Source organism: Podarcis gaigeae, assembly GCF_964106915.1.
Source record: "Podarcis gaigeae genome assembly, chromosome: 9".
NCBI lineage: Eukaryota > Metazoa > Chordata > Lepidosauria > Squamata > Lacertidae > Podarcis > Podarcis gaigeae.
The window spans coordinates 67021938-67047825 of record NC_139685.1 but is presented as its reverse complement, the minus strand read 5'-3'; the positions used below and the strand labels follow the sequence as shown (position 1 = coordinate 67047825).

The following is a 25888-nucleotide window of genomic DNA, read 5'->3' as shown; positions in this document are numbered from 1 at the left end:
CACTTAATTAAGTTTTGCTGCTGCTTGGCAGGAAGTCTGTCTCGCAGAGGGAGAGTGCGCTGCCACAGATCTTGCCGCTTGAATTCATAATCACTAACTGGGGAGTAGAGTAACAACGGCTGGCTGCTACTGAGCCTCATGGGCTTGGGAGCTGAAATGCAGCGAGCCCCCTGCGTTTGCAGTGCCAATTACTGTGCCTCCCTGGAAAAAGCAGCTTCGCTCATGAAAGCGTTCCGTCCAGGAAACTGATAGCTCAGTTGGTTAGAGGAAGGTGCCGATAACGCCAAGGTTGCAGGTTTGATCCCCACATGGGAAACTTCATATTCCTGCACTGCAGACTAGATGATCCTCAGGGATGAAGTTCATTACAATATTTTTGCTGTATCCTGATCACTAACTGCAATATTTTAATCGCACTTACTGCATTTTTATTTTAAATTCTATGGCAGGCATAGGCGAACTCGGCCCTCCAGATGTTTCTTCCTTTATTATCTTTAATTTTATACAGTATTACAGAAGGTTTTACAATCATAATAACCCAAATACAGTCAAGAGCTTATCTCATATATGTTCAACTGTACCAAATTCTTCACAAAACTCCTTGTTTTGCTCTTCATTAATATTATTCTCCTTCTTTAGACTCCATCATTTAAACCTCTTAAGTCACATATATATCCTGGCCCTCCAGATGTTTTGGGACTACAATTCCCATCATCCCTGACCACTGGTCCTGTTAGCTAGGGATCATGGGAGTTGTAGGCCAAAAACATTTGGAGGGCTGAGTTTGCCTATGCCGGTATCAGTGAACCGCTCAGAGATTTTACTTTTGCAAAGAAGAATAGAAGGCTAAGGAGCAAATAAATCATCTAAATAAATAAAAAAGCTATGAACCTGTCCAGACAAAAGTGTCCAGCTGGGCATCTGAACACACATTGATGTTATCGTCTATTGGCAAGGGCTTCCGAATAAGCCTTATTGAAAATGAATGAAAGCAATACTGAGTGTGAATCCGGAATCAGTAGCTGCAGATGTTCCTGGTGGAATTTGCTCTGGCTCAGGAGTATGCAGGGACCTCTCCTGCCCCAACAAACATGCTTAGGGGGACAGCTTAAATTGGGATCTTCTGAACTGATCTGAACTCAAGGGCCATTCAAGTAAAATAAAAAGTAATGCAGGTTTGTTACACAACACCGATAGTTAATCAAAAATAATCACAGCTGGAGTTTTTAACCACAGTGCTATAATTTTCTTTTATAAAACTGTAGCTCCCATTCTCTTAAAATCTAGGATTAACTCAGTTTCCTTGAGAAATTTGGATTCCCATGGTTCTGCAGCTCATTTGCAACTAAGGGCAAGAAGGTAAGTGTGTACTGGGAACAGGATTTCACTTTCTGTGAATCTCGGCGTTGTTTCTTTTCCAAAGGAAGATTCTAGTCCTCATTATAGAAAATATAGGTTGAGAGTGTGGGGATAATGATTGCTCCAATCTTGGAAGCTAGCAGGGTTTCCGATTAAGATTTCTAGCAATCAAGGCTAGGCAGGGAGAACTTCAGTGTTCTTCACAGTTCTTTCTCCCTTCCCAGGACTAACTAAATCATTTTTTTTAAAGGCTGAAAGTTGAAGGATAAATTAGGCGAAATAAGAAAAACAAAGGAGAAGAGAAATATTTGCTGTTAGCATTTCAACTTTTTCTCTTCCCTCCCCCCATGAGCAAGTCTCTCACCTGGGAAACTGAGAGAGCCTGGTGAAAACCAACACTTAAACCCTACAAATACTGAATGTGGTACCAGTCTAACTTAGAGGCCCCCTGACTATGTTTAGGGAAGCTTTTAATGTTTGATGTACTACGGTATTTTAATATTTTGTTGGAAGCCGCCCAGAGTGGCTGGGGAAGCCCAGCCAGATGGGCAGGGTATAAATAATAAATTATTATAATATTATTATTATATGTCCCTGAGTTTGAGGCAGAGTTTGCTCTCCTTCCTTCTCTTAACCAAAACCTATTTCCTGTGCCGAAAGGAAGAACTGCAGGTAGACATCTTCACGACCTCAGCAATTCCTCATCTTTTCCATCAGCACAAGCAGGAGCTAGTTTACAAATAGCTTATGCAAATCTGTTCAATCTGCCCAAGTTAAGCAAATGATTCTGGATTTTTTTGGACACAGAACTTGGATTGATTAGGTGCAATTTCTTTTAACGTTCTATTGGAAAGTGCAGAATACACACGCCCTGATTTTAAGGATAGTCGCAACTATTCGGAAGATTGTGTAACTGTCTTCTCAGCTTTTCTGAACACGAAAGGCAGCTGTCCTGTTCGTGCAAAAGACTGCTTCGAAAATTATAGTGCAGACCATGGAAATTAACATTTCAGAGCGTTACTCCTCTCTCAATGAATGCAACAAACATCTGTTTTGGAAGTTGATCACATCTGTGGTTATAAATCCCAGCTCTGCTATTTGAGTCAAACCATTTGTCTCCATTAAAATGTTACCAAGTGTTAAATTTCATTGGATTTAACAAGTATTATTAGCACAAAGTATTGAATTTGCGGTCACATGCACTGCTAGAGTCCAATTTGTTAGATGTTCGTGCTGTGCCTTAATGATTTCCATTTTATAAAAGGTAGCTAAGTCACCTTGCAGGATACTGGCTTGGTCTTGTATGGATTGATAGTCTGCAGACAAAACGCAAAAAAACCTCAGGAGCAATTTAAAAGGAAAAAAAGATACACTACCTTCCCATTACCAGCTTTTTCCAAGCTTTGCGTGTGCTGGAAAATACCTTCTAAGATTTCAAGTTACAGATAGGTAGCCGTGTTGGTCTGCCATAGTCAAAACAAAAAAAATTCCTTCCAGTAGCACCTTAAAGACCAACTAAGTCAGTTCTTGGTATGAGCTTTTGTGTGCATGCACACTTCTTCAGATACACACATCTGAAGAAGTGTGCATACACATCTGAAGAAGTGTATCTGAAGAAGTGTGCATGCACACGAAAGCTCATACCAAGAACTGACTTAGTTGGTCTTTAAGGTGCTACTGGAAGGAATTTTTTTTGTTAAGATTTCAAGAACAGATTTCAAGCGTCCGCTCTTACCAATCCTCACTCCCAGTTTAGCCATGCAGCCCCAGAGTTTGCCTAAGCAGCAAAGAACAAGACACCTTCTCCAAGGAAATGCACTCAGTATCCACAACCTCCTGCCTAAGAAAACCTAGAGGAGTTTCCCAGGAAGCGTGGGATTCTCAGAGAACTCAATTTGAATAGCTGCTGGTGTTGTGCTGGGCTTAAGGCCTGCAAGGCCTGGTTCCAAATTCTTGGTTCCAGAGTCCTGTTTAGTGATGTGAGGTGAGAATATTCTCATGAATGAGAATATTCTCGTGAATATTCTCTGCTGGAAAATTCTCCGGAGAATATTCTCCACAAACTGTAAGTTCTAATGTAAGAACCAGTTTTACAACCCACATTTAAAAAACCTAGTAAATAATAAATCATGCTGTGATATTGCCAGTATAAGTAATGAATGATTATTTTTTTGATCCAGTTACATTACTGGGCATTGTGTCATTCACCATTGGCAGTTCTGAAATGTGAGCTACAGAAACCATTTTTATTTTTTTTAGTTTTAAAAATGCTATTCATTTAATTTGATGAACATTTGAATTCCTATGTTTTTCAACTGTATGTAATAGGCTTGAGTAATAGACTTGAATTGAATTTTCAATTTCAAGTTTGGTGCAAAAAAAAAATCAAAGAATATGAATTCATTGCATTGCCCCACTGAATAAAAGTATCTTTACAGTTTTTGGTTGCCATCTGAACAAGTTTACCCATGAATAAACATGTATATTAACAAATTATATCATTTTCAATGCATTAAAATGAATATTCTCCTATGAAAATTATCTAAATGAAAATTATCTAATATTCTCATTAATCGAGAATATATTTGAGAATATTCTCGAGAATTTAACATCACTAGTCCTGTTTATCAAAGTGAAAATGGGATATCCCTGCAAAAACAGGGATGGGTTAGGCATGGACCTCTAGTTGTCTGGAATCCAACAGTCAGGGATGATGGCAGCTGAAGCTCAACATCTAGAGGACCACATCTGTTTTAAAAGTTCAGCTGTGAACTGAACATGGAAGCTACCTCCATTAGAAAACTTTAGTCCACAGAACTCTTTGCAAGGCATCCTGGGACACGCTGTATTTCTTGAAGTGAACTCAAAAGCACTCTAACCCATTTTTCTACCAGGAAAGAGGAACAGCTGCTGTGTATCTAATGTAATTTCATCCAAAACTGTAACCTGTAATATCCTTGCTCCCTTCATACCCTGGCCAAAATAATAATAACAATAACAATAACAATAATAATAATAATAATACAAAGTTTTGGTCCCTGACAAAAGCTTTGTGTCTTCCTGTTATGCTTATTTGCATCTTATTTGCAAGGAAAGGAAAGCTAAAGAGTTGAACGACACCGATAAAGAAACAGGTCTGTTATCATGCACCCATAGCTGCTCAAGACAAAAAACATTAACAAAAGCAAGTTCACAGTTCTCTCATTTTGGGCCAAACGTTCTTGTGTCATGCTAACACACATGCAGAAGCAAATGTTCCAGACATGCTTGTTTAGTTCATGCGAGAAGAAAAACATACCTTTAAAGGGTTTCTAAATTGCTTCATCGATATCGAGTCTCACCTTTAGTGAACAACTGTCGCTCGCCCCCCCCCCCCCTTTACTGGTGCCAATCCCAATGGAAAAACTTCAGCTAACAATGAATATAAAGGGCTGGAGCATTGATATAATAGGTCAGCGGCCAATAGGTTTTGTTCTGGTTGGAATTACGGCGTCATGTTTATAAGGTATGCAATGATTAAGTTTCCAGAATTACTACCATTACTATTTTAAAGGGACAGGTCGGCCTTCTGCTCCCTCCCACCCAAAATGTCCCCAACCTTGGGTTTAAAACAAGAACCCTGGTCCATGCTCTCCTGAAACCACCTCAAAGCTTGCTAATGGGATAATCTTTGTTAAGAAGTGAGAAACAGAGCACCAAGAGGACCCTTCCCACATCATGGCTATGTGCCTGTTAGGGATTCTGGCTCCCAATGGGCAACAGCGGTTGCTCCCTTGCCACTTCAGAGAAGTATAAGGCTTCCTGTAATTACACACTTCCATAAATACAAATGTTTGGTCTGTGCAGCGCGGCTGTAGCTCTGCAGGTTTTCCAGAGTGGCACGGGTGCAACTGCAGTGGTAAGCAGGTAAAGTGACCGTACCTTAGGAAAGTCAGTGTGGTGTAGGGGTTTAAGTGCTGGACTCTTGGGCTGCAAAGTCCTGGGTTCAAATCCCCACTCCGTTCTGAAGTTCACTGGGTGAATGTCGGCCAGCCACTATCTCTCAGCCTAGAGCAGCGGTTCTCAACCTGTGGGTCCCCAGATGTTGCTGGACTACAACTCCCATCATCCCTGAGCTCTGGCCTTGCTAGCTAGGGGTGATGGGTGTTGTAGTCCAACAACATCTGGGGACCCACAGGCTGAGAAAGGCTACCCTAGAGGATTCCATGGGGCTCTTGCAAGAGTAAAGGAGGTAGGGGGTGGCCCTGATCTCCCTAGCAGGCTAAAAAAATCTAGCAAACTGATAGCGGATAACACACTTTTCTGCGGGGGGCTTGTGAATGTTAAACAACTGGCTAGGAAATTTTGGGGCATGGCAAACAAACAAGAGCCAGGTCCCCTTCTAAAGCCCTGTTCTTGTAAGCCGTTGACTGAAAGCTGCCAGCACTGATGTCTTGACTTCCTTTTGGTCTTGTTTTTGGTTAAAACCAAAACGTTCAGCTAAAGCCCCTTCTACAGTTTGAGAGCCTCTATGCAGCAAATATACAGCTATACAGCACCCTAAAAAGCAGAGGCATCACCTTGCCAACAAAGGTCCGTATAGTTAAAGCTATGGTTTTCCCAGTAGTGATGTATGGAAGTGAGAGCTGGACCATAAAGAAGGCTGGTCGCCAAAGAATTGATGCTTTTGAATTATGGTGCTGGAGGAGACAGCCTGCTTTGATATCTTGCTTTATCACTACCCTAAGGAGTCTCAAAGCGGCTAACATTCTCCTTTCCCTTCCTCCCCCACAACAAACACTCTGTGAGATGAGTGGGGCTGAGAGACTTCGGAGAAGTGTAACTAGCCCAAGGTCACCCAGCAGCTGCATGTGGAGGAGCAGGGAATCGAACCCGGTTTACCAGATTACAAGACTACCGCTCTTAACCACTACACCACACTGGCTCTCAGTGTGGAAGACAAGAGTGCCTGGCGTGCTCTGGTCCATGGGGTCACAAAGAGACGGACACGACTAAACGACTAAACAACAACAACAACAACATGCAGCAAATGACTCCTGGGACTATCTCTGGATGCTCTATTGACTCACGGCAGGGGCGGTTGGTCACTCACGCTGCTCTGGATAGAGCAAGCTGCTGGTCCTATACGGAAGGCAACCAGAGTGCCACCAGTTTTGTGTGAAACTGTGTCAGCATACACATGCAAAACGATGAGGATAAATGAAACGTGCACCCCATCCCACCCCCCCAAATGCATAACAAAGGCCCCTTTGCAAGCGCAGACCTGTTCTTTGGGATGCAGCGAGCTCACTGGTTGCCGGCTCTGTACCTGAGGGTCCAGGAGGCAGCGCATACGGCAGAGAAGATGCTGGGGCTCCTGGCCGGCCATGCTGGAAGGAGGCACCAGAAGGAGGGGGAGGAGGAAGAGAAGAGCTGGGGTTCAAGCTGGTCGGGGAGGGCTGGGGCTGGGCTGGGTACAGCGGGGAGGGCATGGAGGTGGGAGGGTTAGAGGACATGTAAGGAGGGTTAGGGTTAGCGTAAGAGGCCGAGGTAGGGGGCGGAGGAGGTTGTTGCTGGTGGGGCTGATAGAGCGACGGTCCCCCCGTTCCGAAAGAATACTGCTGCGCTGGCTGGCAAGCTACATCGGAGAGCGTGGGGGGAAAGGAGAAGGTTATGTTAGTAAAGTGAGGCCGAGCCGAAACGGGAGAAAACACAGCCCTCCTAAGAGGGGCTGCAGGTTAAGCATTCCAGATCAAGGTTCCTGCTTTAATACGGAAGATAAAAACGAAAAATTATTATTAATTAAATTTGCATACAACACCCAAAGATCACAGGGCGGTGAACCACATAAAAATACAAAACGAGAACACAGAATGCGTAATAAAATGAGAACGAAAGCAAAACAAAGCAATAACCCTCCCTCCCCGCAGACACATTTAGAATCGGGGGGGGGGGGATCACATCTGGCAACCTATGCTCCCTTTTGGTCTCAGATAGTACATGGGTAGAGGAGCCCAGGACACAAATTTTCACAGCCGTCTAGCTGCTATGGTGGCACATTTACCAGAAGTAATGTATACCCTGTTTGACCAAACTAATCCTCCTAGACATGGCAAATAAGGCAAATGAGCCTCCATAGCCATTAGAGTAGGCATAGGCAAACTTGGCCCTCCAGATGTTTTGAGACTACAATTCCCATCATCCCTGACCACTGGTCCTGTTAGCTAGGGATGATGGGAGTTGTAGTCCAAAAACAGCTGGAGGGCTGAGTTTGCCTATGCCTGCACTAGAGGGCCAGGAACATTTGTGTCCCAGATTTTTTAGACTCGTCTACCCAAAGGGGCACATTGGTCGCCAGATGTGAAATGTATTGGCGTTGTTTTCAGCTCCTACCCCACTAGAAAGCCATATAATGTTAATTGGCCAAAAGTCCTGGTTGAAGAGGAACGTTTTTGCCTGGCGCCTAATCTCTAATAATCGATCTCTAGGTCAAGGATGGGGGAATCTGTTGCCCGTGAGATGCTGCTGCCAAATGCGACCCAGAGGGCCATGGGATCTCCCCTTCTCTGCTCTAGGGGGCTAAAAAGAGGCAAGGGGGGCAGTGGGGGGAGGGAGAGACCAAAGACACGTATGAAGCTCACCCTCCCTGAATAATTTAGAAGACACATTGTTCAGCCAAGTGCCATTTCCTCCTTAGAAATAGCAACCCTTAATGTTCAACAATTCTTTGACTTGTCTGTTCAAAAGCTCTCCCTGCTCCCCACCATGCTGCCTGGCAGAAATTGCTTCAATGTTAAGTGCTGTTACCAGATGAGTTATTAAGGGGCGATGGGGAGAGAAGAAATCAAATGAATATCACAAGGTTGCAGCTATTTCACTGCAAAATCCATAGCTCATTTATTTAATGCCTCTATGATGCCTGAAGAGAAATTTGTCAATCCCAAAGGGAACCCGAGCAGCATGGTGGGCCGAGAATGGAGTTACAGGGAGAGGGGGAGAGAGGGGGAGAGAGAAAGAAGGAAAGAAGGAAAGAAGGAAAGAAGGAAAGAAGGAAAGAAGGAAAGAAGGAAGGAAAGAAAGAAAGAAAGAAAGAAAGAAAGAAAGAAAGAAAGAAAGAAAGAAAGAAGAGCAGGTTTAATTTCCTTCACAGTCATAAAAGATACAAGCCATCCCATGCTCCTGGGATACAATGGGGAAAATAATCCAAGTTGCCATGTTATTCACAACATTGGTCCAGATTCAGCTTCTAGCAGAAGCCAGTGCAAGGTCTCCCAGTAGCACAACAGGCCCCTTACCATCCAATCTGCCTTGCCAGGGTGTGTGTATGATACTACTACTACTACTAGTAGTAGTAGTAGTATACCACCCTTCATCTGCAGATCTCAGGGCGCTGACGGAATGAGCGTATTCTCACAACTTCCTCCTTCAGCTCTATGTACTTTTCAAGGGAGAAAGATGTGACCACTTTTACCCCCTTGTGACCATGGCAGCAGTGATGGGGAGGGAGTGGTTCAAAGGCTTCGTGGGTACCAGGGTTGCCACAACAACAAACCTAGGTTTATAGCACACCAAGCTCAATGTAATAAGAATAAAGGGGGGGGGGGATACTAGGAAGATTGTGCTACTTACGTTGTGGATACGCTTGTTGTGCTGCGACCTGAGAGTACATACTGTAAGCAGGAGGCGCCGGCTGATGTGGTGGTGCGCTGGGATTAACAGTCCCTGGCATAAACCCTGGAGGAGGAGGGTTTTCCCCCTGGGGAACAAATTGGGAAGAGAAGAAAGGTTAGGTTTGGTTAGGTGCATAAGAAGCGAAGCCTTGGCCCAGAAGGACAGTTTGCAAAGTTCAAAGTCCTGCTCTCAAAGCACTCATTAGCTCACACACAATTCTTTTCCACTTCCCACCTTACTTTGAATGTAAAGACAGAACATGCAACAGGGTGCCCAAGAAACTGGCAACATCCACCTGCAATGCCGAAAAATGGAGAAAACCTGCGCTGAATTCATTATGGGGAATGGGAGGGTCAACTCAAGGTGCTTTTAAGGGCTAAATCATTTATTCAATTTGTTAGGGAGGGAGGAATGTGGCGGGAAGGAATTAAGCCCACCTGTACCCCCCAGTGGAAACTACGGGGGCCTCGTTGATTGAACTCAAAATCTGATTCACAGGCGAGAAGACATCTTGAAATACAGCAAGGCCGGCTGGGAAATCTGATTGATCTGAAACCTGTGCCTACTTCCCAGATGGCCAGGAATGCACTGAGAATTGCGAAGTGTGTATATAAAAAAGGGGATGGGAGCGGGGAGGGAGCATAGGAATGGCATAGAAAGGGATTATGTGTGCAAGTGTCCAATTTTTATTTTAAAAAATAATAGTAACAAGGAGAGCAGATCCTGCTCAAAGAGGAATAATTAATGTTATACCTGTGTCTCAGAGGGAGAGGCTGCAGGAGGATGGCTGGGAAGGGCAGTGGGGTTTTTGTTACTCCAGGTAGTGACAGTAGGGGCAACTCTAACCTGAATTGAACAGAGAGATACCAATCATGGAAAAATAAAACAAAATGAAAAAAGAAGAAAAAGTCCGAAAGGGTGTCAAAACAGCCAGAATGCTCAAAAAATGCCCCCCAAAACACCAAACAATGCCAACCCCCTATTTGCCATGCTGCTTAACAGTTATGATTGTTTAAGACCTCGATCACTATATTCTTAGGAGCCAAGCAGCCAAGACAAGACAGCAAGGGGAAAGAGAAGCAGCTCAGGGGAAGAAGGCAGCGAATGCTCAGCGGTGATTTAGATTTCACCTGGTTAGTGCTGTTGGATTGACTAGGATGCTTTTATTTTGTCATGTTTTGCATCCCTAACAAGCTGCAGTCTCGGTGCCAAGTGCTGCTTGTCTAATACTCGACTGGATTGTTTTAAAACTCAGGAACCGACAGAGAGCCCTGTGGAAGATATGAACTCCCAGAGCATACAAGTAGAGAACGTGGGCTGAGGGTGGGGGAGACAGAACCATACACAGCACACCTGGCCATACAAAACTCAGCGGGGGCACCAGATTGCTCTGTGACTATTGCAGCTGCTGGGTTGGGATAATGCCATGCAGTGCTTTTATGTTTTTGTAAAAAACAACACGAGGTGCCCGTGCTTATACTGATGAGTGCCATGGGTGACAGCACAAAATGGCTGCTATGGGCAGCAAAAAAAGAGGTGCTGGAACTCTGTACCAATGAGCGCTGTTGCACAAACAAAAGGCCTGATGATATTACAACATCAAGACACGAGTAAGACACATTATGTTCTTTGCAGAATCAATACATGGTATTATGTAATTAAGATACACAAAGGAAAGGAGCAAGACTCAAAGAGCACAGCAGCTTCTGCCTGCATTTAAGACTTCAGCCACATACAGAGACTGATTTGTGCTTTGCCTTTCACATCAGAAACAGGGTGGAATCAGCACTCACTCTTAAGCCTGTCCAGCACATGTCTTCACAGACAAAGTGAGCCATTCCCATTTACAATATACCATTCCGCTTTCCTTTGGGCCACATCAGCGAGGCTGAGAGGAGGGTCTTGTCATCTGGGCAGCCAGGACCCCCTTACCCACTGCCCAGGCAGTGTGTCCGGGGAAGTCACTCTGGTGCTGCTAGTACAGCGGTTCCGACATCACCCCTGGGGGCACACTCCATTCTCTCTAGACACAGATGTGTGCCAACAACTTGTGTGCTTAAAGAAGAGAAGAATGTGCACATGCCAGGGGGGACACAGCCTCTGGTGCTGGTCTCTCCTGGTGTGTTAGAGGCAAGAGAACAACGAGGTGCAAGTTTCATGCTCTCTATCCATAAGAACAGCCTTGCAAATAGGCTGCTTCTAAGCTATAAAAGGGACGCAGGTGGCGCTGTGGGTTAAAGCCTCAGCGCCTAGGACTTGCCGATCGAAAGGTCGGCGGTTCGAATCCCTGCGGCGGGGTGCGCTCCCGCTGCTCGGTCCCAGCGCCTGCCAACCTAGCAGTTCGAAAGCACCCCCGGGTGCAAGTAGATAAATAGGGACCGCTTACCAGCGGGAAGGTAAACGGCGTTTCCGTGTGCGGCTCTGGCTCGCCAGAGCAGCGATGTCACGCTGGCCACGTGACCCGGAAGTGTCTCCGGACAGCGCTGGCCCCTGGCCTCTTAAGTGAGATGGGCGCACAACCCCAGAGTCTGTCAAGACTGGCCCGTACGGGCAGGGGTACCTTTACCTTTACCTTTAAACTATAAAATCGTTCAGGAGCCACCTCTCCACAAACATTTATACTTGTCATTTGTTGCGTCAAATAAAACATTTTCTTTTCTTTTAGCTTATAAACACTTCTAGGCTTGGTCACCTGGAGAAGATGCTTGCTCACTACAGATCACCCAGACAACACTGTATTTACAAGCCTGCCCTAACTGTGTTTTAAGCCTGCTATCATAGCTGTCTGGCAAATATATCGGAAGGCTGAGGAGTCATAAGCCTTGGAGCAAAATATCCAGCTTATTTCAAGCTGAAAGGGTAGTGGCAAAACACGCCCCAAATTCATTATCTGCACAGGGAATTAAAGCAACGCAAAGGGTGGTGGAGGGCAGGGAGAAAAGAAAGCAGGCGGAAATATCCCAAGCAGGATTTAAGGCTACAACACTCGGCATTTAAAAGAGCATTTCCCATCAGCAAAAGCTTGCGTGGCATCAAAACAAACACTCAGGCAGGCTGGCTCGCAAGATTCCCATGATCGCTTTTCAGAAAAGCACGTGTACAAACTGGAAAAAGCACACGCAGAAGCTGCTGCTGGAAAGACTTGCAAGAGGCACTGCATACAGACGCTGTGGGCACTGAATGCTCAGAACATTAGGCAGAACGATGCTGCAGCAAAGCTGGGTATCCACAGAAGCTGAAGTGTGGCTGCTGAAGGTGTCCGTTACCTGGTGATAGTATTGCTGGGCTGGGACTTGTGGCATCTGCGCCTGGCCAGCCGCAGGTCCGATTCTCCCCCTGGGTGCTGCAGGCTGTCTTTCATAAGGTACCTTTGGTGCTTCCGGGGCCCGGGAAAGCTCTCCTTGAGCTCTACAAATCCTTTCCCGCAACAAGATGATGTTTGGCTGCAAAGAGGAAAGAAACCACAAGAAATTGCACACATACACCCCACAAGCAAGCAGGATCCAATCAAGAGAATTGGCGCATTCGTTATTTGACACAGAAGGTGGCAGGAGAATAGAGTCGTGAGAAGGCACGAGGACTCGAGTTACTGCAGCAGCGGAATAATTTTTCGCCTATGCTGAAGCAGGGACCCAAGGAGACACACAAATATATCTAATCTTTGCAAGATGAGGGGTGTTCCGCATCTTGCAGGTAGGAGTTGTTTGGGAGCTTCAACACAGCTCTTCTTTATAGCTCCTGCTCCAAAGCCAGAAGAACTGAACCAACAAGGAATTTCCACTCAGTCATACCTGTCCTGGCCTAAATGGGCCCTTCAATGTTCAGCCACTCATTTATCCATTCTCCATCACCATCATTATATTTCTTACACACCCTTCTTCACCATGTGGCCCCAGGGTGGGTTACAACTATTTAAAAATACAACATTGAAAACAGATGGCAATCAAGAGAATAGGGCAGGTCCCAATGTATATACAAATCTCTCTTAAGTGTCAAATGCCAGGGTAAAGAGGTGCGTCTTCAGAATCAACGTGTGGTGTAACGGTTAGTGCAGGCATCCCTGAACTCTGCCCTCCAGATGTTTTGGGACTACAATTCCCATCATCCCTGACCCCAGGTCCTGTTATCTAGGGTTGATGGGAGTTGTAGTCCCAAAACATCTGGAGGGCCGAGTTCAGGGATGCCTGGGTTAGAGTGTTGGACTGAGACCTATGGGACCAGGGTTCCAATCCCCACTCAGCCATGACGCTCAATGAGTGACCTCAGGCCAGACGCGCACTGACCCACCTCGCAGGGTTGTTGTGTAGGTAAAACAGGAAGGTGAACCATGTATGCCTCCTTAAGCTCATTGGAGGAAAGGCGGGATATAGATGAAAAAAACTAAGAATCAGACGGAAACTACAACACTTTGGAGGTCCCAAGTCGCAAGGTGGTTAGATTGGTCTCAACTAGGGCCAGGGCCTTTTCAGTACTGGCCCCGACTTGGTGGAACGCTCTGTCACAAGAGACTAGGGCCCTGCGGGACTTGACATCTTTCCGCAAGGCCTGCAAGAGAGAGCTGTTCCGCCTGGCCTTTGGTTTGGACTCAGTCTGACCCTTATGTTTTCCCTCCCCTTACGATTTTGATCCATGGGCTACTTTTAAAATGAGGCTGCATTTTAAATTGCATTTTAACCTGTATTTTAAATTGGGTCCCCCCCCCCTATTATGTTTTTATTGTAATTTTACTGGTGTTAGATGCCCTGAGCCCGGCTCTGGCCGGGGAATAAATAAAATTTATTATTATTATTATTACATAATGAAGGTGCTAAATGAACCTCGAGAGGAGGGAATTCCACAGCTTGGGGGCTGCCACATAGAGCACCTTCTCCCAGAAGACCCTCAAACTTCTGAGGGCAGTGGAACTACCAAGAATTCACCCCCCTCCAGAAAGTAGACAGATATTTGGGGTGCAAGCAGTTTATGGCTTTAACCTAATGTGAGCATCTTGAATAGGACCTGGAAACGAACTGGAAACCAACGCAGCTGTTTAAAAACAGGGTTCCCTAGATGGTAAGTGAAAGCCCAGCTGCATTTTGGACCAGCTGAAGTTCCTCAGTTCCCTTCAAGGTCTGGGGCTGATGCGTTGCTGCACTCCACAGTATCTGAAGGGCGTTAGGTTAGCAAAGGCCAATCTAGTGTTAAGGCAAGGGAGGGAAACAAAAGCCGAGCCCGTTTACCTGGTTGGTGTTCTCGGGAAGGAAAGCTAAAGCTGCAGCGGTGCTGCCCTGCGAAGCCAGGAGGTTGGCATACTGGCTCATCTTGTCGGCCAAGAGAGCCCCGACTGTGCTGGCGTCGGCCACTTGCGTCTGCTGCACCGCCTTGCGCAGGATAACCACTTTCTCAATGAGGTCCTGCGGGGAGAAAGAAAAAGGAAATAGTTAAGCGGAAAGCAGGCCAGTTTGGATTGAAGAGTTTCTATCTGCATGTGGGTCCCTTTTTTTTTACCGGTAGAATTTCATATAAAGTTTAAAGGGGTCGTGTTATCTCACAGGGGACCAGACCCAAAAAGGAACTAGTTAACGAAGAGCTACCTGAAGGGAAAGTGGGGTGCTTCCATCTTGAGCTTTAGTCCAGCAGGCAACCAGCTTTTCTACATTTCCAGCACAAATGTAACATAGGCAAGCCTGAGTCTGCAGATGGCTGTCACCTTCGCTTTCAAGTCTAGAGCCCAACAAATCTAGGAATTAGAAGGAAAAGAGTGCATATTTGAATCCATTAAATTAAAACCTGCACTGTTAAAAATGTACCAAGTGTTCAAGTGTACCAAGGGCTCAAGTGTTCCCTTTTCCATTTGCTGGTTATCTCTAGCCAGCATTGGCTACGACATTCAAATTTGGCAAAGCTATGGTTAGTGCTAATCTCAGCTGCCCATTCTAAACATCATGAAAAACCTATGATTATAAGAACCAGGAAATGGAGGCTACTAAAGCCATGCTGTCATTTGATCCATTCCAGCTGGTGGTTACAAGAACTTTGTAAGAATTAGTGCTCGAGTTCGCTTCCCTGCCTCATCCCTCCAAATCCCTTTTTCCTTTTGTGCTGTGCCTTTTAAGAATGTAAGCCTGCAAGTTGGATCAGTCTTTTCACTGATATTGTAGGAGCCATGACAGAAACCTTTTTCAGATGAATGGTAAGACAAAAATGCTTTAAATGATAATAATAATCCTGTGTGCTTAATTGCTTACTAAATGAGATGTGTTCATATATTTTATTTCAGTGAAGGAAAATGCAAGCTATAAAAAAGATACGTTGCATTTTAATTAAAGAGTAACCCAACACCTTCATCTGTGTCTAGTTTCCTCACCACAGAGAGCAGCAAATTCATCTGGCCTTGCGTAAGTCAACACGGCAGCTAAAGCTTCCCTCCAGTTTTGCAGGTCGCAAGACTGGACAATCTCCTTCCAGTTCTTGGTCACAACTGCAGTGATGAGCTGAGAAGAAAAGGCAGAGAACAAACAAGTATATTATGACTGCCCTGTTCTAATGCTGTACATTTACCGATTGAGTATCCTAGCCAAGAAAGTAAAGCAGTTCTGCAGAAGCTTTCATTAAAAACAGGATCTAAAGACATGCACACTATTCACTGGTTACTACTACACTACAGTAATCTTGTGTCATGGTTTTGTACAAGTGAAATCTGTAGTTGCCTAATCTACACATGCAGCAGGATGTGGTGGTAAAATAGAAAATATTACTTCATATTGCAGGTTGCGGGGGTGGGAATCACATTTCTGGAATGTCTCTCCTATTTTTTAAAAAGCCTTGCAAGTAGAAAACTAACGGATAAAGGAGAAAGGTCTTAGTCTAGCCATTTCAGTTGTGCTAGTTTCTCCCTACCTACAGGGAATTGTTTTTGTTTTGATTCACATGTAGGAACATTAAAATGTGATTATCCCAACTTGGGGTGTAAGATCATGCACTCCAAATTCCTCCCTACCCAATAACTACATCCTCCCTAACCACTTCTTTCTCTACAGCATTTTGAAGGTTTCCTCTTTCTGAGGCCTAGTTCTCACAAACAGATACCTGGAATGTACCACCACAGAATGCTTGACTGAATGTTTCTTCCACACAGAAAAATAGATTATCAGGTAAGGGAAGTCATAGACTAGTCAGATGACTCATCTACAACCCTCTGCCTGATAATCACATCTAACCAGTGTTCTAGGTGCAGTTTTGCGACAAGGAATTTCATTAGCTTGAGCAGTTTCTGAGCTCTGGGTACAGTACTGCGCCAAAGATTCCAGATTAAAACTGCAGAGTGGAAGGAAAGGAATAGTGTCAGGGAACTGCCATCGGAGCCAGAGTCGGAGTGAAGGCTCCCGAGGGATGCCGGAGAGGGTCCCAGTAGGGAGAGAGGCAGCCCATCTGCTGGGGAAGGAAATCAGCGTAGCACCAGTGGGGAAGGGGGGCAGAAGGGGGAATCGGCAAGGGGGCTCCAGGACTCCTCGCCGGAGACCAGCGGGGAGAGCACGGGTCCTCCGCTGCCCACACCCTTCCTGTGCAGAAGGCTTCCGCGCAGGGAGAGTAGGAGGAGACTGGGCGTCAAAGAACTTCTTTGCTGGAAGAAGTTCAAGAAACGCCCACTGACGGATTCTGCCAGCGATTGAGACAGCCACGGGTGAGTGGCTGTCCAGACAGAAAGGGTTCACCCAGGTAGCCCAGCCAGGTGTGGCGACGATTTACGCACGAGCATCCCCTAGAACCATTACAAAGACCTTTTCCTGCCTCCCCACTTCCAGCTAATCTCTGAATACTGGAGAATATTAGGTGTGTGTGCAGGGGAAGAATGGATTGCTCTTTTTTGCAGTCTTCAGATGAGGACTAGACCATGCGAAAAATGAATGTAACATTTTAGCTGAAGTTCATTCATTTTCAGCTTTATATTCTTGCTGTTAAAAAAGCGTGCTTAGACATTCCGCTGTTGTGCCCATAACCAAGGTTTAAGGTGCCATTCAGCTCCTAGCCTTCCTGTCTCAGTTTGTAACACTGCATCCAGCACTTGAGAAATAAATAAATAAAAATGTTCTCCCCCACTTCCTGCCTGCGGTTCACGGATCTTAATCTCCCTACAGCTCTACTCCCTTACTACATCCTCACTTACAATTTAACATTATCTCTTCCTTCTGCTCCCAACACGGTGAAGGTGCAATGAGTACAGGACATTGGTGTGTGTGCACTGCACTTCCTCCTCCTGTGTTGCTTCACCGCATCCACAAACATTTAAGCCCCCAGGATTTTATAGCATAGACCATGGGTCGGCAAACTAAAGCCCGGGGGCTGGATCTGACCCAATTGCCTTCTGGATCCAGCCCGCAGAAGGTTCGGGAATCGCCACTTGGAGATTCTGATCGCTCAGGCCACGCCATTCCCCTCCCTCACACACACCGTGGCAGCGCCTCCTCCCTCCCTCCTCCTGGCTTCTCCCTGCCCTGACTAGAGGAGGAAAGGGACTGGGCTTTGTTGAGCCGCGGCTGGCTGAGCGCCATTTTAAGCAGCCCCTCTCGGGAGCCAGCCCTATTGCGCCACTCATTGTCCCTCCACTGCTGCTGCCACCAGCCCCTGCCGCTCACAAGGCACAGGTAAGCAGCTACTGGGGCTCGTCTGGTGCTGTGCAGAAGGGAGGGGAGAGTTGGTGGGGGGAATTCCCCCCCCAAAAATATAGTTCAGCCCCCCCACAAGGTCTGAGGGACAGTGGACTGGCCCCCTGCGGAAAGTTTGCTGACCCCTGGCATAGACATCAGACACATCCTAAACAAGACCCCAACAACAGAGGCATTTGACAGGTTGGAAGATGGCACATCTAACATTGGGGGAGGTGAGAGGAAGAACTAGATCTATGAAATAACAAGAGTATGAGAAGAAGTAGGGAGAATACCAGAAGTGCAGTATACCTTTGTGGCTTACAGGTAACTTTGCACCTGTTAATCTCTGCCTAGTCGGCACAGCCAAATGTTTTATTCATCAACCTATCTGGTTCCAGAAACCAAGGGGTGTACAAAGAGTGCCACAATTACCTGCACCATTTGTCTTATCACTGGAAGTTTCAGGATCTTGGTAATCTAATTCAGGAACTTGATTGCCTAAAGCTGTGCCTAAATTGCTTATCATCGTCTCCCGGAGGACTGATTTATTTTTTGAGTTACAGCCAAAGAAACCTGGCTATAACTCCCTTGTTTGTGGGGACAAACAAGGGAGACTTCAATCATGAGGAGGCGTGAACAGCTGTCAAGTGGGACAGATTGATAGGACACTTGAGAAAGTAAACAAGGCGATTGAAAAAAGAAGCTGGTTTAGGAGGGGAACTTGGCTCCATCTGAAAAAAACAAAAGCAGGTGTTTGGGGAAATCTCACTTTGCACAGTCGCAAGAAAGACTGGCCTCAAGGTCCATTTTGAAAATGCACAGCCCACTCCTGGGTCTGGCAGATCCACAAGCCTCTGCTACTGCAGAAGTGGATGGAGATTTAAGCCCTGGGCCACTAAAAACGGAGCAAAACAGTTTCTGCTAAGAGCTTTTGGCTACTGCTGCTGCCCTCTCAAATATGTCCACTGCATAGGACAAACAACAGAAGTGTGGGCACACCCACACCCCACATTCTTGCCAGAACATCAGCATGGGCAGTGCATGTTTTATCTCTGTTTTAATAAAAAGTACAACGAGAATGGGATGAGGGTGGTGCTGTAGGTTAAATCACAGAGCCTAGGACTTGCCGATCAGAAGGTCAGCAGTTCGAATCCCCGCGATGGGGTGAGCTCCTGTTGCTTGGTCCCAGCTCCTGCCAACCTAGAAGTTTGAAAGCACAAAGTGCAAGTAGATAAATAGGTACCGCTCCAGCGGGAAGGTAAACGCCATTTCCGTGTGCTGCTCTGGTTTCGCCAGAAACGGCTTAGTCATGCTGGCCACATGATCCGGAAAAATTGTCTGTGGATAAACGCCGGCTCCCTCGGCCAGTAAAGCGAGATGAGCGCTGCAACCCCAGAGTCGTCCGAGACTGGACTTACTGGTCAGGGGTCCCTTTACCTTTACAGCGAGAATTGGGCCAACATGGAAAAGTCTGAAATCATATTGCTGTGTGCACCAGGGGATTTTCTTTGCTGAAAATCCATTAGCTTGCTGGTCACTAATGTCCACAGAATACTTTAACCCAGCAGCAGTCAATCTTATCAGCAAGGGTGCCACAAGTCAAGTGTTAAGTGCTTATACAGCCTTTTCATCACAGAAGATGTAGGAGAACTAAATGGAATGTTTTCCATTGTTTTTTAAGGCCCTGCCTCATTTGCTGCTCCAGTTGCCTGACAGCCTCAAGGAAAATGAAGGACGAGGCGAAGAAGGGAATGAGCTCTGCTGGCAACAGAGAATGTCAAGTACAAACCAGCAGAGGCCTATGGCAGAAATCGGGCCATTAGAAAAGAACGACTCCTGCTAAACTCAGGAAAGTAACCCGTGAACATATGAACACAAATCCCCAGATATCTCTGCTCTGGCTGATGGCCAGAAAACTGAAGGAGGACACCGGGGATCAAAGCAAGAGAGAAAAATTGTTCTCACAAAATGCAAAACAGATGGGATATAGAAACACAAAGACTGCCAAAGTTGAGGATGAACATTCCTTGGAACCAAGGGGAAAGCATCACAACAGTCAAATCTACGGGACAGGCAGGAGATGGGGGGGGGGGTTGTTGGTTGAGAGTGGCTTACCAAGGAGTAACACCACCTCAGAAGAAAAGGGGGGGGCGGTGTTCTCTTTTTCATCCAGCAATTCGAATCAATAAAATTTATTCTTATCCTGTTCTAGCTCAATATAAGAGAATGCAAGAAAAATGTCATGACAGAACCAGGGCTTCAGTCTGATTAATCATACGCTTCTTAGTCAATTGCATGAAATCTAAGCCGGACTTCAGAAACGAGACGCACACTTTGTTTGTAGATGATGTACTATGATGACTGCCACAAAACAGGTGTGCAAGAGGCATCCCCCCCTGTGTGCAAGAAATGTCTCTTGCATCTTTTGCCGTTTGTATAAGCCCTTGTGTTTCTTTGGCTTTTTAAAGAACTGTTGCCTGCTTAATCGAGGACACTTCTTAAAAAGACTATCAGAAGTTTCCCCGTTGATTAATGCAATCAATTAAATGCTGCAGCTCTAGATAGAATCGGGCAATTCTACATGTTAGCTGTATCTGAGGATTTTCATTTATGACGTAGAACCTCCATTATCTAATATTGGGCTGGTACCCATGCAAGGCTGATCCATCAACCATTATTAAAGAAACTGGAAGCAAGAGGAAGGATTTTATGCCTCCTCCCTACCGTGAGCCCCTTGTCTCCTCACTTAATTACAATTAAAGGTTATACTGAAATCAATATTAATTGTGTTTAAGGGGAATGGCCACGGAGGGGACCTGCTGCCCAACAGTCCACTTGCAATCAGCGCTGTTATATAAGCAACGGCTTCATATTCACTACTGAGTCTTCCCCACAAATTGCTCTCACGTTACTATGCATCTATTATACCTGTTTACTTGATGCATGGATTATCTGATCCTTCCAGAAGCCTGCCTGGTCTTCTGAATACAGGATGAGGTTGTGAGCCCATAATTTACCCACGTTTCCAACTTAAAAGCCTGCGTACCCTGGTAATTTTGCCTCGTGTCTTTGCAAAGTACTTCTCCTGGGTTCTGGACAGCAGCTCCTGGCCACCGGCTATAGCTAGTATAATGGCATCAGCCATGCGATTGTCGTGGAGGCAGAGGTCAACGGCGCTTTCAAAGTTTCCCGTCAGCAAAGCCTGAGTGATCAAGCCGTCTATATCTGCAACAAGGGAAACAAAGAAACTCACTTATCATCATCATCATCATCACAGCAGCCTAACAATGAACTAAGGAAGGTTCATGTTTAGCCAAGTTTAAAAAAACCTGGATCTTCTGTACAAAATGTGGGCATTTTTTCCTTACCTCCAGTGACGGAAATGTTAAATGTTTCATCTGCAGATGGCGGAGTGGCAGTCTCATCTTTTCTACTCTAATAGGCAGAAACGAAAGTGGTTTTAGTGTGGATTTGATAATGTATTTATATTAATCCATAACTAAGAAAACAAGATATACTGATATGCTTTCATACCATCATTTTCCTAAAAGGCTGCTAACTTATTAAAGAAGAGCATTATTATGGCTGCACATATATCACAAAGTGTTGTGTCAGCAAAATTTGTTTTATCCTGCCGCAACCTGATGGGTGTGGGGGAAGAATCCCAGCCTGGTGACAAAAATGTGCATATTTAGGACTGCAACCCTATGCACCCTTTATTGGGAGTAAGATCCGCTGAACTCAATGGGTCTTACTTTCGAGTCAATAGGCACAGGATTGGGGCGCTACGTCATTCAGACAAAATGCCCAAATAACAAACCACTGTGGTTGAGAGATCTATCGAGCTGTCCATTTCTAATGCAATTGGCAAAATGCCCGGTGACTTCAAAAGGGAGGCTTCTTGAAGCACAGAATGTACAACTGAGTAAATACAGTTTGTATATTCCGGCTTTATAAAATGCATCAGAACACTCCAAAGCCCAGAGGTCAAAATGGAAAGGAATTCTGTATTTGCTTTGCGGGTTTGGGTAGCATATCCTTGTAGAGGGGGAGATGCTAATCTGAGTAAAACCTTTCAGCGTATTTAATGTAGCCTATACATTCCTGGTTATGCTAATGGCAGACGAAGTGAAACCCAAACCTATTGCTCTTCTACTCTGTTCACCATTAGCAGGGAAAGCCCATGTAATATGCATGGGGCTTGTATATCCAAAGCCACTGGCCTCCTTCCCAAGACTCAACAGCTTTGGAAATTTATGCTTCTTCCCCAGGCACCTCCATCCTCCCCACAAGCAATGGGGAGTTAAGAAGTGGGTGTCCTAAAAAAAGGTTTCCAGGCATTACTGCCCCCTGGCGCATGTCACTTCTCAATGCCCATCAAAAGAAAGTTAAGAAGCTGCACAGTGGTACCTCGGGTTAAGTACTTAATTCGTTCTGGAGGTCCGTTCTTAACCTGAAACTGTTCTTAACCTGAAGCACCACTTTAGCTAATGGGGTCTCCTGCTGCTGCCGCACCACTGAAGCATAATTTCTGTTCTCATCCTGAAGCAAAGTTCTTAACCCGAGGTACTATTTCTGGGTTAGTGGAGTCTGTAACCTGAAGCGTATGTAACCTGAAGCGTATGTAACCCAAGGCAGTGTTTCCCAACCTTGTGCCTCCAGTTGTTTTTGAACTACAACTCCCATCATCCCTGACTAGCAAGACCAGTAGCAAGGGATGATGGGAATTGTAGTCCAAAAACAGCTGGAGGCACAGGGTTGGGAAACACTGACCCAAGGTACCAGTGTACTGTGCAACAGGGGGAAGAACAAGTGCCTAGCATTCACAGGAAAAACACATAACCTGGGTTAATGGTTGCATTTACTCAAGCTGTAAATTTTGACTCTTTCTTTCCCCCCTTTGTGCAAGAGACTCTGGGTAATTTTTAGTGCAGAAAACGCACAGCCTTGCACTCACATCCTTCTACAGCAGTGGTTCTCAACCTGTGGGTCCCCGGATGTTGTTGGACTACAACTCCCATCATTCCTGAGCTCTGGCCTTGCTAGCTAGGGGTGATGGGAGTTGTAGTTCAACAACATCCGGGGACCCACAGGTTGAGAAAGGTTGTTCTACAGGGATGGTGGACCTTTTTCAGCCCATGGTACCAACCTCTTTCTGGGGGGCAGAGGCAAGAATGTGCACAGCAAATGCTGGGCACGACCAGAGGCAAAATTAATGTAAGTTTTAGACATGTATACTGGTTTCTACCCAGAGACATCTCTTGTCCACTTCTATCCTCCACTCTAATGGAAGCAAGAGGTGTTATCAGAGTTCAGGGACAAATTCCAGTATGGGAAAAACACTCAAGGAGGGTGTGACTGGGGAAGTGGTATAGTTTAGAGGGAGTTCCAACAAGGTCTAGAGGGTCACATTCAGCCCTATGGAGCCTGAGACTCCCCATCCCTGCCCCACTCAGTCTCCTGTCTATGAGTGTACGGGATATGAATATTTCAGAGCAAACAGAATAGTTGGGAGCCAGTGACCAAGCACCCAATGTTTAGTAGAGAAGAGAATGAATACCTCTCCCAAGAGTTGATCCTGAGCAGCCACACCTTCTTCGCCATCACTCTGCACTGGCTGGTCAGATTCCTCTACATTCTTTCCCACAGAAGAGGAAAGGATGTTTTCAAAGGTTTTAGGCAGAGAGAAAGACACCAAAGCAGTTAGAGCCAGCACCAAACAGTTCCCATTGTTAGTATAAACCTATGCACCCAATTAAAGACAAAAAGGCGACTTCTTTCTCGGCATTCCTTTCCAAATCATCTCACACCCTGTGAAGAAACGTTTGTCAAAACATACCACTATATTGTATTTATTTCTGCATTTATACCCCATCTTTTCTCCAAGGACCTCTAAAGCAGGGGGAAAGGTTCTTCCCTTCTCCATTTTATTTTCACAACAGCCCTGCGTGGTAAGCTGGGCTGCAAGTAGTGACTGTCCCAAGGTGAGTTTTGTGGCTGAATCCTGGTCTCCTGTTGCAGCACTCTAACCACTAGACCACACTGACTTTCAGATAGGAGGGTATTTTCAACCCACACACAGACAAAGGAATGGGTGGAAGGCAAACTCACAGAAGCGACAGTCAGGGATAAAAAAAATACTCAAGATAAGGAGGGTAGCTTAGTGGCAGAATGCATGTTATTTCCTTACGGGAAACCCTGTACTATGAACCAGAAAGTTCAGCAGAAACCGCATGACCATTAGTAAGATACTATCCCTTGTTATCTGGAGAGAGAAATAATTTGCAGGCTTGCTTGAGTATGCCTGCCATCACAGAAAATATCAACTGTGCTGACACTTTCCCACAATGTCGAAAGTGTCAATGTCATGAAAACTGTGATCAGAACAAAACTATGTGGGTCTGCCTAAGATCCTAGACGCTGACTCTTAGTTCTTGAGACAGGCTGGAATTGTGTTTCCTTAACCCAACATTATTCCACCTGACTGTTAAGATCGTGAGCAGAGGCCCTGCTCCACATCCCTTACTGTCTGAAGTTCGGTGGGTGCGTACGCAATGCAGGGCCTTCTCAGTGGTGGCCCCTTGGCAGGTCCAAAACTTCCCTGCTCCTCCCTCTTGGTGTTGATGGCTTGTAAAGACCATCTCATTTCCATGGGCTTTTTGCAACTGATTTTCTTCGCCTGTATTGGTTTGTGAGCGCTTCCTCCTATTAAGGTTTTACAAGCCTTTATTGCTCACTTTCCCTTATTTATCTTGCGGCGTTTTAGCTACATTTAGTTTTCAAAATAACTTTCTAATGAGCTGCCCCAGGTGCCTTTAGGCACAAGAGAGACACAGAGAGATGAATAAATAACGTACAGCTGCAGAAATGAGGTGCTACAGATGCTTTAAAAGGGAGGCAAATTGGAACACTGAACTGGAAGGGGAGAGTGGACTAGAGAGGGGAAAGAGAGAAGGAGGAAAGCGATGCAGGAAAACAGAGGACTGGGATTAAGATTGAGGAGCAAATGGACTCAAAGGATAAGGAAAAGAAACACCAGGAAGTAATTAGTAAGCAAAGCTCTTAGCAAAAGAACACACAGCTCCCTATTGAGCCTATGTTTGGGTCATGTGGAGGTGCTGCAGCAACAAAACATTTAGAGAAAGATTTTCAAGGGTTTGAGGCTGTTATAAATGCTGGGAAAGCTGGTTATATTAGGCACTATGTATAGACTCTTGGCTTGCCCAAGTCTAAAGTGATTTCCTTACTCTGATCCACTGTCTGCTTCTAACCCTGCTGGAGAAAGTAGTTCTTGAATTTACAAAGCTTCGCTACTCCCCCTGCCTTTCCTCAGTAGCACAAAACTGCTGCAGTCCTGCAGTTCCTGTTCCTCTCAAGCCAGGATTTCGGAGAGATCTATGGCCTTCATTTTTCAAAGGTTTTCAGCAACCTTTGAAACATTATAGATTCAGAACTCAGGGAAAAAAGCACTGGCTCTGTGGAGACAATGTGCAATAACTCTTTCCAGAGAAAGTGGGGAAGGTTAGCGAGATGTATTATTACACTGTCAAGACGCCCAACAACAACATAAAATGCTGCCGCAGAGGCCACATCAGAATTGTAAAGAACATTAATGGGGAGAAGGAGGAAGGGAGGCAAACCATAAAGTCTTGGGTCGAGGTGGATTTATCTCCTGTGAACTGGGTTAATTGGAGTAATGAAAAAAGCAAATAACTCCTGCACAGTCTTTTAAAAAAAGGCTGAAGTTTTATTCTGCGATTAATATGAACCTTTACTGCCCAAAGTGCAACTTGTAAAATGCAGGTTAACGTGACGGCAAGCTTGGCTTATTCATGCCTCTTTGAGCAAATACTAGGCTGCCAAAGAAAGGACATTGCAGGAAAAGTGAGTTAAGTTCCAAACTCCATCCCATTTGCATAATAAAACCTTGCATTTGTTTCCTTACCTCATCTGGTTCTCTACCATGAAGACTCTCTTTATGGAGAGCTAAAGAAATCTGAAGGGAAGAGAAAAGAATTGTGGATTATCTTGGGGGGAATCCTTGAAACCCTCAATGCTCCCAACTGACAACTCTTTTTTTTCTGCAACACTTTCCTCTGCTTATTGAAGGACCTATTCTATCACATGTCAATCTAGTATTTTAAAAAGCTGTTTCGAAGATTGGCACACATATTTTTAAAGGCTATTTCTATTTAGTGGGTTAATCTGGCCTTTACTTGTCAAGAGAAAGCAAATGATATGAATGAGCAGGG

General features: G+C 45.3%; 1 protein-coding gene across 40 annotated transcripts in view; it reads right to left on the bottom strand.

The window, feature by feature from the left end:
• The window catches only part of SEC31A (SEC31 homolog A, COPII coat complex component), a 57872-nt gene that overhangs the window by 9847 nt on the left and 22137 nt on the right, over positions 1-25888 (bottom strand). For 3 of the 40 annotated variants that reach the window (XM_083756298.1, XM_083756331.1, XM_083756333.1), the window contains 12 exons: positions 25582-25632; positions 23197-23274; positions 21005-21071; positions 20683-20861; positions 15356-15482; positions 14583-14728; positions 14229-14402; positions 12276-12452; positions 9763-9855; positions 8968-9094; positions 6623-6976; positions 2637-2675 (listed from right to left, as the gene is read on the bottom strand). In XM_083756298.1, coding sequence (XP_083612424.1) covers positions 2637-2675; positions 6623-6976; positions 8968-9094; positions 9763-9855; positions 12276-12452; positions 14229-14402; positions 14583-14728; positions 15356-15482; positions 20683-20861; positions 21005-21071; positions 23197-23274; positions 25582-25632 — 1612 coding nt within the window. The remainder of the gene's footprint in view (positions 1-2636; positions 2676-6622; positions 6977-8967; positions 9095-9762; positions 9856-12275; positions 12453-14228; positions 14403-14582; positions 14729-15355; positions 15483-20682; positions 20862-21004; positions 21072-23196; positions 23275-25581; positions 25633-25888) is intronic. The other 37 variants (XM_083756320.1, XM_083756337.1, XM_083756300.1 and 34 more) reach the window with 16 other exon arrangements.